This window comes from Garra rufa, chromosome 9 (genome assembly GCF_049309525.1).
Source record: "Garra rufa chromosome 9, GarRuf1.0, whole genome shotgun sequence".
Classification (NCBI taxonomy): Eukaryota; Metazoa; Chordata; class Actinopteri; order Cypriniformes; family Cyprinidae; genus Garra; species Garra rufa.
In genome coordinates, this window is record NC_133369.1 from 26210386 (window position 1) to 26224846 (window position 14461).

General features: G+C 35.7%; 1 protein-coding gene across 1 annotated transcript in view; it reads right to left on the reverse strand.

The window, feature by feature from the left end:
* The window catches only part of ephb6 (eph receptor B6), a 94208-nt gene that overhangs the window by 2504 nt on the left and 77243 nt on the right, over positions 1-14461 (reverse strand). The window contains exons 12-18 of the mRNA XM_073846489.1: positions 14289-14344; positions 13777-13893; positions 13419-13666; positions 10042-10260; positions 9730-9879; positions 4641-4825; positions 4404-4559 (exon numbers count right to left, since the gene is read on the reverse strand). Coding sequence (XP_073702590.1) covers positions 4404-4559; positions 4641-4825; positions 9730-9879; positions 10042-10260; positions 13419-13666; positions 13777-13893; positions 14289-14344 — 1131 coding nt within the window. The remainder of the gene's footprint in view (positions 1-4403; positions 4560-4640; positions 4826-9729; positions 9880-10041; positions 10261-13418; positions 13667-13776; positions 13894-14288; positions 14345-14461) is intronic.

Consider the following 14461-nt stretch of genomic DNA (forward strand, 5'->3'; position numbering starts at 1 on the left):
CTATGGTTATGTATGTGCATTGTAAGGGGCTGTGATAGTAAGTCGAAGACTTACTCTACTACCATGTTTCATAGAATTCCCACGAAAAAAAAAAGCAATTCCGACTAATGAATCAATGGCTGGCTGCTCTGAACATAGATCTCAAAACACCGTTAGAAACGATCAAGAAATGGCGTGTTTGCTCCGAGCCTTTTGAACCAGATGACTATTTGGATAGTTTTACCGGTACTACAGCACGGCGTCTAAAGGACACGGCGATCCCAACAATCTTCAGTAACGTTACAGACAGGACAACGAGGAGCATCGCATGTGTGATTTCAGCTCAGTAACGGTGCGTTCACACTACAGCGTTAAATATGCGCTCAGTGCCGCTGGCAACGCTACAACGCCACTGCTTTGGGGAGTGTCAAATTTAGGGCAGAGCACGCCTCTGAAAAACAATGTTCACACCCTATTTACGCTCCATTGTCTTCTTTTAACGGCGGTTCGCAAACTAAACTGTAGCGTATACTAACAACATGCAAAGTACATTTACTTTTGCTTGACTTTTTCAATAATATGCGATTTCAGCTCAGTAATCCACCAGTTTCAGAAACACGCGTCATAATCTTGCCTTGCTTACTCTTCACAGCGATTGGTTGTCGCCGGCGTTTTGCGCTCGAAATTTGCATAAAGTTGAGGAATGCCCAACCTTTTGACGCTCTCAGCCGCTCTCAACGCTTTCTCCGCAACGCTTCCAATCCCAAAATGCACCACGCGACCGTTTACGCTCAACTTCCACATGAATGAATTGAAAACGCTCGCTTCGCCCCGCTCGCTACGTGACAGTGTGAACGCACCGTAACGGTGCGTTCACACTACAGCGTCAAATTTGCGCTCAGTGCCGCTGGCAACGCTACAATGCCACTGCTTTGGGGTGTGTCAAATTTAGGGCAAAGCACGCCTCTGAAAAACAATGTTCACACCCTGTTTATGTTCCATTGTCTTCTTTTAACGGCGGTTCGCCAACTTAACTGTAGCGTATACAAACAACATGCAAAGTACATTTACTTTTGCTTGACTTTTTCAATAATATGTGATTTCAGCTCAGTAATCCACCAGTTTCAGAAACACGCGTCATAATCTTGCCTTGCCTACTCTTCACAGCGATTGGTTGTCGCCGGCGTTTTGCGCTCGAAATTTGCATAAAGTTGAGGAATGCCCAACCTTTTGACGCTCTCAGCCGCTCTCAACGCTTTCTCCGCAACGCTTCCAATCCCAAAATGCACCACGCGACCGTTTACGCTCAACTTCCACATGAATGAATTGAAAACGCTCGCTTCGCCCCGCTCGCTACGTGACAGTGTGAACGCACCGTAACGGTGCGTTCACACTACAGCGTCAAATTTGCGCTCAGTGCCGCTGGCAACGCTACAATGCCACTGCTTTGGGGTGTGTCAAATTTAGGGCAAAGCACGCCTCTGAAAAACAATGTTCACACCCTGTTTATGTTCCATTGTCTTCTTTTAACGGCGGTTCGCCAACTTAACTGTAGCGTATACAAACAACATGCAAAGTACATTTACTTTTGCTTGACTTTTTCAATAATATGTGATTTCAGCTCAGTAATCCACCAGTTTCAGAAACACGCGTCATAATCTTGCCTTGCCTACTCTTCACAGCGATTGGTTGTCGCCGGCGTTTTGCGCTCGAAATTTGCATAAAGTTGAGGAATGCCCAACCTTTTGACGCTCTCAGCCGCTCTCAACGCTTTCTCCGCGCCGCTTCCAATCCCAAAATGCACCACGCGACCGTTTACGCTCAACTTCCACATGAATGAATTGAAAACGCTCGCTTCGCCCCGCTCGCTACGTGCCAGTGTGAACGCACCGTAAGTGTAACATGACTAATGGCTATTGTTGGCTAACGTTACCTGTGAAATGCAATCCCTGACAACTAGGTTTGGGCGAACAGTTGGCTTAGTATTTGCTATGACCAAATTCCATGTGTGATTGCAAAAGAAAGTTATTGCGAACAGTCGGTGGTGTTTTAAAGTGAGTTTTGAGTAAAAGTGTACATCATAAGCCTGAAACTGTAAAATGACAGTTTGCATTCAAAATCTTTATATTATATATTGTAGTGGTTGCAGGAATAACTTACTCTTGCGACAGCTGGCCATTAGGTCCACTCGGCGTGTGACGTTTTTTCTAGTTTATTTTGTCAAACCGGAAAAAAAAATCTACTACTGCAGGATGCAGCATTGCATCCAAGTCCTCGTTCCAAAACCTCAGCTTCAGTGAATTCTGGTTCAAATTGATACGGTTCAGGATCTGCACCAAAGTAAATATCTTCTAAATCGTCTCCATGGCGAGGAACGCTGCCTGTGCATGCAGTTGGTCACGTTGGATATGTTGACGGAAGTAAACATTTCCACATGTGCTGTGTGATATTACTGCGCCCGCTTCGGTCATATTACGGCAGCAAACTTCCTTGACTATTACGCCGGAATGGGAGTGTAGTTCCTAATGTTATCGGCCTAGAAAACCGCAGCTTTACATTTCCCACCGGTATTAGTACATGATATAACTACAGAAGAGTCAAGTTTTAAATAGGACAAATATCGAAACTCGTTGGTCATTTTTGAACGCGATGCTACTGGTCTAATAGGATTCAATGATTTATGCTAAGCTATGCTAAAAGTGATATCGCCAGAACAGGAGAAAGGCTGAATGGATTTCAAAACGGTAAAAATCAACTTGTTAACTCAGGGGGAGTTGGAGAATGAGCCTATTTCCAAAAAAAGTGGAGTGTTCCTTTAACAATGTCCTTACTACCTTTCTGGGCCTTAAACATGTCAGTTGTGTTGCTGTCTTTACAGGATCAGAAAGCTCTGATATCTTAAAAAATATCTTAATTTGTGTTCAGAAGATGAATGAAGGTCTTACAGGTTTGGAACGATATGAGGGTGAGGAATTAAAGGATTAGTTCACTTCCGGAACAAAAATGTACAGATAATTGACCCCCTTGTCATCCAAGATGTTCATGTCTTTCTTTCTTCAGTCGTAAAGAAATTGTTTTTAGAGGAAAACATTTCAGGAATTTTCTCCATATAGTGGACTTCAACGGTGCCCACGAGTTTGAATTTCCAAAATTTTAAATAATAAGGAATCTTAAAGGGTCTTATCTATCATTTTCATAGATAAAGTACTATTTATACACTTTTTAACCAGAAATGCTCATCTTGTCTAGCGTGTACCGTGTACCGGTTCAATGCAGTTAGGGTATGTCAAAAAACTAATTTTCTTTGAAATTGTCCTACATCTTTTACCATTTTTTGTAAAAGGCATTTGATCTTTGCACGTTTACTTTGTAAACACTTTCTTGTTACCTCTGCAGCGATGTAGGATAAGTTGGAGGAGAAAATGAGATGGGAGTTTTTCGACCTACCCTAACTGTATTGAACCGGAGTGCACAGAGTGCGCATGTGCATCGCAAATGACCGAAGAAAATGACAGATCGTTTCGTTAGATAAGATCCTTAATCCTCTGTTGGTATCGTTTAGAGCCCTTTGAAGCTGCATTTAAACTGCATTTTGGAAGTTCAAACTCGCGGACACCATAGAAGTCCACTATATGGAAAAAAATCCTGAAATGTTTTCCTCAAAAAGCATAATTTCTTTCCGACTGAAGTAAGAAAGACATGAACATCTTGTATAACAAGGGGGTGAGTAAATTATCTGTAAATTGTTGTTCTGTAACTAATCCTTTAATGGCAGAATTTTCATTTTTAGGTGAACTAACCCTTTAAGTAATTTATATTGTTACAGAAGATCTGATTCAAATAAATTCTGCAATGAGTTGAAGGTTCTAGTTGAAGCTTTCGCACTACTCTACCTTTTTGAACCGAAGAACTCCGACAAAGAGCTAACTGCACATGACCTGTTTAATGTGATTATGTAATCTGTGAAGTCGTAGATACACGCATCGCAGAGCTAGTGCAAGACAAGCATTTGTGTTTTTTAGAAAATGACCTATCGTTTCAGATAGATAAGACCCTTATTCCTCAGATGGGATCGTGTAGAGCGCTTTGAAGCTGCACTGAAACTACAATTCAGACTTCAACCCATAGGCCACCACTGAAGTCCACTATATGGAGAAAAATCCTGGAATGTTTCCTCAAAAACCTTAATTTCTTTTTGACTGAAGGAAGAAAGACAATGAACATGTTGGATGACACTGGGGTGAGGAAAAGATCAATACATTTTAATTAATGAGTGAACTAATAAACACTACATCATTTGAGATATGGCAGGAATGACACCGTGGTAAAAATTGTAATTTCTTTTTAAAATAAATTACCAGAAATTCTTCTGTGACGTATGTATTTGTTGGACAAACAAAGGTGAAAAGTGTGTTTTAACTTACTCCATTGTGAGCATGCTCACTCTTTCCAGACTGTGGTACTGTGCTCTCTCAAACGCATCCTTATACCGGTCCATCTTTAGAGCTGTCAGCCAATCACCGACTGTCGTCACTGTTGACAGGTCAGTAGGGGTGGGGCTTAGGAGTGGCTGGGTGGGACTAAGAAAGAGCAAAATATTTCAAGATAAAACAGTATTACAAGTTAATATAATGTGGTAAATGTAGTTTTACGTAACTCACCGACTGTGTTCGGCCTTCAGGGAAGCAGGGTGGCGTATGAGACGGTCAAGGGATGACAGGAGAGAATCAAAGCCTGGTCGGTCCTGTCTGTCGGCCTGCCAGCACTGCAGCATAAGAGAGTGGAGAGCCGGAGGACAACCGTTTGGAGCAGGTAAACGGTACTGATCAACCACTGCCTTCATCACCTAGACAAAAACAGAGAGTGAGGATGAACACATTTGACAACTTTCTACAGCCTGGTTTGCTTACACTGTAAAACTTTACTGTAAATTTACAGGCAAATTATACAGTATTGTACTGTATATTTATAAACCAGTATGAGACTGTATAATTAACAGGAAGGCTGTAAAATTACAGTAGTTTATTGTTTCCATCACGCAAAATTCGTAATACAGTATCAGGCTGTAAATTTTGCATTATGGGACTGCAGCAGGGAACACCTGCTGTTAACAAGCTGCATCACTGAAGAAACACAAGAACTACAACTGATTTCAGCCACAGATGAAATCAACTGAAATAAAATAAGTCATTCAATCTCTCAAGATCTGAATAAGCAACTCCACAAACAGCTTTACCAGTCAATACTAACCCAGACTGACTTGGCACTGATTGAAAATTAACAGAGGTTTAAAAGTTGTTTTATTGGTAAAAAAAAATAAAAAATTATATATATATATATATATATATATATATATATATATATATATATATATATATATATATATATATATATATATATAAGGTTTGCTTTAGTTGGTAGGGGTGGGTGGATCGATCCAAATATCAATAGTATCGATACTAACGTTGGTATTGGTACAGGATCGATACTAGCCTGCTGAGATCGATTATTTAACTTATTTTTTCTTATCTACACTTAGTGCATTGCTTAATACATTTAACAAAGAGTAGATGAAAATATGCCGCTCTTTTCACATCTCGTATGCAAACATTGTTGCTGCTCCCCTGCTATGCTGTTTTGTTGTCATGCCATCACGTGACTCCAAGCGTAAGCGGATACTTTTGGCTAAAGGGATATATGGAGCGGTACAAATTTATTAGAGACTTTTTGAACTTACTATTTGAACTCATTCGTTTAATGGATCCTTACACTGAAAAGTTAACAGGGGTTCACTGGTTTAAGAAATTTCTGATTGTAAAACTATTCTTCTTTTTATTTGTACGGTATTATTTTCATTATATGCACTGATTCAAATTACTGGGGTGCAGGAGACGGAGCGGGTACAGGCGCAATCATCAAAATAATAAATAAGACAATACATGAAAATAATATGGTAAGGAATATGGTTCCAATATCCATCAGTAAAACAAGCTGTTTTGTACAGCTAAAGCTTGTTGTTAAACATTTTCTTTATAAATGATTTTCTATCAGAGAAAAACACTTAACATGCATGCACTTTGTGTTCATATCCCCGGCTGCTTGCACATAATTTGCATCATCAGTTTGGCCTTTTAATATGACTTTTTTAATGCATTAAGCCGTGTTAAGTTTTTGTTTATAACTCGATGGGAGGTAATGCTCATAAAACTATATGCATTGCTTTCGTATTCTGGAGTCCTCTGCTTGCAAACTCCTTTTAGAAAGGCAAAGAATATCCACATAGTTTTAAGGTGAATGTATATTACATTTACATTCAGACATTTTAGCAGACGCTTTTATCCAAAGTGTCTTACAAAAAGACCTAGAAGCAATCAGAATCAACAAAAGAGCAATAACACACAGCTATGACAAATCTCATTTAGCCTAACGCAGTACATATTAGATAGATAGATAGATAGATAGATTTTAGCCATATCAACATAGTTATTGTTAATACACAAAGTGTGATGTCATTTAAATTTATGTTTTTGAAAGGGAAACGTATCAGTATTGGTATCAGTATCGGCGATATTGGCCCTGTATTTACCCTGTAAAACTTGCAGTATCGCCCACCCCTATTAGTTGGGTTCTTGACCCTTTTAGTAACTTAATATAAATTTGCTTCTAAGCAATGGCAATATTGTTTCATAGTAAACATTTGCATATTGTTGAATGAAGTGCTTGAAGTAATCTTTTTTATAACTGAGTTGTGTTTACATCATGAAGTGGCTTTCCTAGTTTGTTTATTGACAGACATTCAATGATTCCTGAACTGTAAAAAATATCCTATTAAACAAATATCCCCATATTATTTCATAGTAGAAAATAAAGAGTGTCTTAACTCAGACTTTTAGACATGAACACTTATCATACCATCCTCAACAGTGGTGACAATAATTATTCAGTTTAATTAATTCAGTAATAACAAGTTTTTGTTGTTATTACCCAACATGAAGTGGTTTGTTAATTGTTACCATTGATGCGATTCATATGCTGGTTCTTGATGTATGTGTGTGTACAATGAACATGAGAATTTTTTAAGCTTTATATGGATTATAACTCATGCAGCATAATTATTATACGCTCACTGCAGGCATATATTGTCATGATCGGGGCTGTGGGTTTTCCCTCAGCCACCTGAGGTCGCTGTTCTGGCACTGCACTCCCTTGATTGTTTCACCTGTCTTTGTCATTAGCACTGATCACCCACATCTGTTCACCATCAGGACTATAAGTATCCTCACTGCTCATTCCGCATTCATGTCTGCATTGTCTTTAGTCTGGTTTGTTTTGTATTCTGGATTTCCCTGGCTTTTTGATTGTGTTCTAGATCTTGTTTATTTTTGTGCTTTCAGTTAATGTTTAGTTGTGCCGTGTTGGCCTTTTGTTTGTTTGTTTATTTTGTTATTATCATTAAAAAATACTTACCTGCATCTGGACCCAGACCTCCCTTACTCCAACGTGACATATATATAATAACAACTATATCAAATGTTAACAGAACAGCTCATAAACTGTCTCAAGACACAAGATCAGTTATGACATGCTTAACGTGAAATACTGAACATTGTCTTTTCATTACCACATGCATTGTTAAAGACAGAGATTTAACACATCTAGTCAATAGTCAGGAGCTAAACTAAAGCAAACGTTGATCTCCATGATGGTGGCATCATTTTAATGAATAAAATAATTATTTTTCAATAAGAGCTCCGGTAGATGTGTGACAGAAATAAAGTCAGTCTGGTTAGTAATGATTTACTGTTTAATCAGATCTCAAGAGATTTAATTATATATATATTTTTTTTATTTCAGTTGATTTCATCTGTGGCTGAAATCTGTTGTAGTTCTTTTGTTTCTTCAGTGCTGCAGCTTGTTAACAGCAGGTGTTCATCATTAAATGCTCAATGATGATATCATTATCTAATTAACTTGAACTCTGCTTCAGTGTTAATTTAACTTTATTTATTTAGAGAGCGACCAAATGTTCTCTGAATAGAGTTGATTTTACTCTGGGGATTTTACTGTGTGGCCTTTGCTCTTGAGAAATAAACATGTTAAATTCTAAGACCTATGTTTCCTATTACCATTTGAGACTACTGATATGGAAAAAAATGTACAAATTTTTAGGAAAAAATATATTCTGTGTAGAAATACAATTTAATGCAATATATAACACATTGTACAGATTGTAAATTTGTAAAATTAAGTGACATAACAGTATATTACAGTACTTACAGTACAATAAAATCATGCTGCCAGAATGTAAATTGAAATGGAAAAGCTGTAAACAAAAATTAAATTACAGCATGATACTGGCGACTACAGTACAATACTGTAAATGTAGTTTACAGTTGTGGTTCTGTAAAAAAACAGAATGTGGCTGGCAACCCAGCTGCCAGTATTATACTGTAAATTTACAGGGGAAAGTTTTACAATGTACAGCACTCTCTCCACCCTCAATACCACGACTGAAGTGAGTCCCTTGAGCAAGGCACTGAGCCCACAACTGCTCTCCGGGCGCCGCAGCAATAGCAATATGGCTGTCCACTGCTCCGGGTGTTTGTTCGCTACCGTGTGCGCGTGCTAGGATGGGTTAAATGCAGAGCACAAATTCTGAGTATGGGTCACCATACTTGGCCTCACATCACCCCCTTCCCTTGTAATATTATAAAATTATGTGGCATGACAGCATTATACAGTACTTAATAAAGTCATGCTGCCAGAATGTAAATTAAAATGGAAAAGTTTTACAGTACACTCTGTAAACAAAACTTAAATTACAACATGATACTGTATATGTAGTTTACAGTTGTGGCTCTGTAAAAAAACAGAATGTGGCTGGCCACCCAGCTGCCATTATTATACTGTAAATTTACAGGGAAAAGTTTTACAGTGTACAGTTGCAGAACATAAATCTTTGGTCACTATAACATAACTTTGGTCAAAAAAAAAAAAAAAGAAGCAGATACCAAACAGATCCACTGTTGCAATGCCAGCCATCATAGTGATTCATGTTTTGTACACAGGCGGAATGATAATTTAGGGGAATTACTCCCATAAATATGGTTGTCACACTGAAATATTACAGTTTGTATGTGGCCTTAGTCAAGTGTTTATTGAATGAGATAGAGAAGTGGACAAGTGATTTGGAGGAAAAAGGAACTGAAAAACAGCAAGAACTAAGTTAGAAAGAGGAATATGAAGGGGAAAATATTTAGTAAGATGTTTACATAGTTTTTTTTTTTTTTTACTACATCATTTGCTTCACAGGATTTTAGTTAAGAAATGTTCAAATACTCTTTACTGCAAATCAAAGTCTTAGTGCTAGTTGGCTTGGTTCGTGTCTTAGAAATCTTTATTAAATAATTCTTTGAAATCCCTATGAAAAAAGACAAGATTCAGATTCAAAGAAGCTGATAAGATAAACATTGAATGTACTGTTTTGTCAACATGTGGACACACGTTCATTGAGGTCAAGAAATTTTTGGCTGAGGGCTAGAAACTAAAACTTTAGAGAGAAACTTAAAAAACTAAAATCTCAGTTCTTACACAAACCCACACATACACTGACAACACAATGTGGTTTGTTGATGCAGATTCTCATAAAACATTAAAATAGCTCCCTCTAGTGTACATTTGGTTCATTTAATTGCTTTGTGACTGCATGGGATGTAAAGCAACTGTCGCTGTAAAATTTATAATGCTTACCTCTTGGTTGCTCATGTCCCAGTATGGACGTTCTCCATAGGACATGACCTCCCACATGAGTATCCCGAAACTCCAGACATCACTTGCTGAACTGAATTTACGATGCTGGAAAGCTTCAGGAGCTGTCCACCGCACAGGGATCTTACTGCCCTGAAGGACAGAGGAAATAATTCAATTAGACGCAAATGCGACACAAATGAACAAAGATGTCTAGGCCTAACCTCAACAGATCAAGAATGAAAAGAAATGAATTTAAATATATTATACTATATATTTAAATAATGTTTTGTGCATTTACAGAATATGACGTACCAGGGAAGCAGTGTAGGTGGGCATGTTGTGATCCAGACCTCTCATTAAACGGGACAGGCCGAAGTCAGACACCTTACAAACCAGGTTTGAATTCACCAGAACGTTGCGGGCAGCGAGGTCACGGTGGACAAAATTCCTCTCTGAAAGATAACGCATTCCAGCTCCAACACCTCTCACCATGCCTACCAGCTGCAATACGCTGAACTGATCCTCGTTTTCCTTAAACACCAACAAAATTACACACCTATGAATATGCATTTTTAATTAAATTTATTTTTCATACATTTAGTGTAAAACATCTCATCATTTTATAAAGATATATAATAATATATTTCATTTCTATAAATACATAGTCATTCTCTTATATATATTCTGTTATTTTCTTATTATATATATGTATATTTTTATTTATATAAAAAAGTAATTTAATAGTATTTAGTTGATTTTCCTGTCTTTTTTCTTACTATGAAAAAAGCACCAAGTGGGCCAATTTCATTATCTCTGTGATAATTTAATTTAACTTTTTTACTTGTATTTTTTAAAACAATACATTGTAATATTTTAATGCTATATAATTTAATCATAATACATCTAATAGTTTTTCACACCCTAAAAAACGTAGGGCCTTATGATTTCTGCAATGCGTAAAACGCAGACAGAATTGCGGAATCCAGTCATAAAAATGAAATTTACTGTATAACATAGAATGTCACAGAATTTGGATGAATAAATTAAGTCGGTCAGTACACTTTAATGAAAACATGACATTGATTAGTGTTTATAATTATTAAGCCGCAAAAATACTATTTAAATATGAATCCTGCAAGTTCTGTGTCTTTGTGTGAATGAATGACGCAGATGCACAATTTCATTTACTACGCACAGTGAAGCACGCGTGACGCTTGCCGCCTCAATATATGAGTCACTTCATGAGCATTTTACTATTTCTTTTGAGGAAAAACTATCATCACATCATACAACAGAAACTTAATGGTCTTCACAGCAACCAGTCAAAATAAAAGTTTAGTTTAACTTGAAGAAACTGTGAGAGAAATATTTTATTTAATGTATCGAGAGTTCTACTACTACTAATAAAATTATTATTAAAACATTATTTTTAAGGAATATTTGCAAGATAAAGTATTTACCAGAATGTATTTACAAGAAAAATGTAAATACATAACACAGTATTTCTGATAAAATAAATAAGTGGAAAATTGTTAATTAATTAGAGATGCTTTTGATTATTAAAATTTTATGAAACCATTAAAATGGAATCCAGTAAATGGGAAAAAATGAATTTGCTAAAAATAAAACTGAATAGAAAAAAAATTAATAAAACTTATTTTCATAGGACATTTAATAATTTGCTGTTAAAATGTGTAAGCTTCGTGATTTTAATAAATTAGACATGCTTTAAAAAAAAAACAGAATATGGGAAAAATTGAAAAAAATTTTTTATAGTGGCCTACAAAAGGCATCTAGGGGGCCATCAAACTCTGCGATAATTTAAGTTTACTTTCCTCTGGTCCTTTTCTAAATAATATAATTCTCTCTGTAAACTCTGTGATAATTTAACTTTCATCTTGTTCTTTTTAAAATAATTTAATAATATTATAATATATAATATTACTCTGTGACAACAAGACTGCACAACTATTATGCAATGTTTTATATAGATGTGAAGGGGCAGTTTACCTAAAAAGGAAAATAATGTCATCCTTTACTCATCTTTATGTAATTTCCAGTGCTATTTCAGTGTTTATGTACTATCAACATTTTTTTTCGAGTATGTTTTAGTAATTATGTTATTTGCTTTGGTCATTTTTAGTAGTTTTTCTTTTTTCTTTTTTTTTTAAAGAAATCTTCCATTATTTTTATTCATCTCTACACAATTTCCAATGCTATTTCAGTGTTTATGTACTATCAGCATTTTTTTAGATTATGTTTTAGTAATCATTGGTCATTTTTAGTACTTTAGTTTAGAAAATTCCCATTAATTTTTATTCACCCTCATGTAATTTCCATTGCTATTTCAGTGTTTATATAATATCAGCATTTCCTATGTTAATTTTAGATTATGTTTATGTCTAAAAAAATTAAAATAAATTTTGAAAAAAAGGAAAGAAGGGAAAAAATGAAACAGATTTTATAGTGCCCTAAAAAGGCATCTAGAAGGCCATTAAACTGCGATAATTTAACTTAACTTTCATCTGGTACTTTTCTAAATAATATTTTAGAATATTACAATGATATATTATACAAAAAGTTGTTTCATTTATATAAATGAAAAATATAATTAAATTTAACATCTTGCCATTTTTTTTTTACCCTGACAAAGGCATCCAAGGCCATTCTCCATAAACTCTGTGATAATTTAACTTTCATCTTGTTATTTTTAAAATAATATTATAATATATATAATATTACTCTGTGACAACAAGACAGCATTTATTTACACAACTGCTACACAAGGTTTATATAGATATGAAGGGACAGTTTAGCTGTTTATGTCATAATTTATTCATACTTATGTAATTTCCAGTGCTATTTCAGTGTTTATGTACTATCAACTTTTTTTTTTTTTCTTTTACATTATGTTTTAGTAATTTTGTTATTTGCTTTGGGCAGTTTTAGTACTGTTTTTTATTTAGAAAATTTCCATTATTTTTTATTCACCCTCTTGTCATTTCCATTGCTATTTCAGTGTTTATATACTCTCAGCATTTGTTTTATTTTAATTTTAGATTATGTTTATGTCTAAATAAATGAAAATAAAATTTGAAAAAAAAAGGAAGTTGGGAAAAAATGAAACTGATTTTATAGTGCCATAAAAAACTCAGCAATAATTTAACTTAACTTTCTTCTGGTCCTTTTCTAAATAATATTTCAGAATATTACAATGATATATAATACAAAAAAATTGTTTATTTTATATGATTAAAAAATTTAACTAAATTTAACATCTTGCCATTTTTTTTTTACCCTGATAACAGCATCCAAGGCCATTCTCTATTTACCTTTATAATATAACTTTCATCTTGTTCTTTTTAAAATAATACATAATAATACAATAATGCATAATAATTTATTTTTCCCGTAAGAGCAGGCACGGCCATTTTTAGCTGTACGAAACATCTTGCTTTGCTGCTTTATATTGCAAATTGCTGTTTCTTACTATATTATTTTAATGAATTATCTTAATTATGCGCACACTGGTTTGTACAAACAGTTTTACCATTTACTGCATGTTGTTATTCTTCTCATTATTTCCATATAGTGGCTAATGAACCAGAAATCTCACCCATAGGCGATGGAGAAAAAGGTGAATAAATGAATAATTTAATAGAATTTAACATCATGTAATTTGTTCTTACCCTGAGAAAGGCATCCAGGGGGCCATTCTCCATAAACTCTGTGATAATCCGTTCAGGAGGGGTGCGAGTGATCACACCTTCCAGTTTCAGTACATTAGGGTGGTCAAACTGTCCAAGGACTCCTGCCTCACTGAGAAACACATTCTTCTCACGGTCTGTCACTCCCCAACGCAAAGTCTTAACTGCAACCAACACCTCTCTACGACCCAGTGGCCTGTAGCGGCCACGGGACACCTCCCCGAACTGAGCTAGAAAGAGAAATTCAATCATTAGACAAAATTAGGTTTATTTTACGTGATTTACATGCTTTGTGTCAAGCTATCATTATCCAGCAATGAACCTCAACTAATGTACTAACCTGCACCAATGACTTCTTCGATCTTTAGGTGAGCAGGGTCGATTTCTCGTGCAAATTCTTTGACCGCCTCACTGGGGTCTTCGTAAGTGGAGGGATCCACGTAATATTTCACCCCGCCTGAATGAATAACAACATCCACATTGCGTTTCATCCACACTGATTATCTAATGACTGGTTCTGTCACAGACACGCTGCCAGGCAGCTCAAGTTTTCAGTAATACCACAAATATGTACACCACAGTCAGGACTACAAACACAAAAACTCCTGACACGGCACATTTATCATCCGTTGTCAAAATAGCAGAATTCTCACAATCCCCTCTTAATTGTGGTGTAGACATAGTACTTTACTGAATCATAGTTATTACGTAATAGCAATAATAACACAGTAGTCTGAATACGGCCCACTTTAGAAGATGAAAATATAATTGAAAAGCAAAAATGTGATTTTTCCTCTTCATTCATAGAGATGTACACAAATATGCACTGCAGTTCACATATGAAGCTCTCACCTCTGTTGCTGATGTATCTCTGAAGTCTGTCGCTGTAAGGGCTTTCTCTCCTTTTGCTAGTGGAAGAAGACAATAACAAAGACACAAAATTAATTGAAACTCTTTTATATGCAATAAACAGGTCTCTTTTTATCTACAGTTGAGGTCAAAAGTTTACATCCCCTATTCAGAAT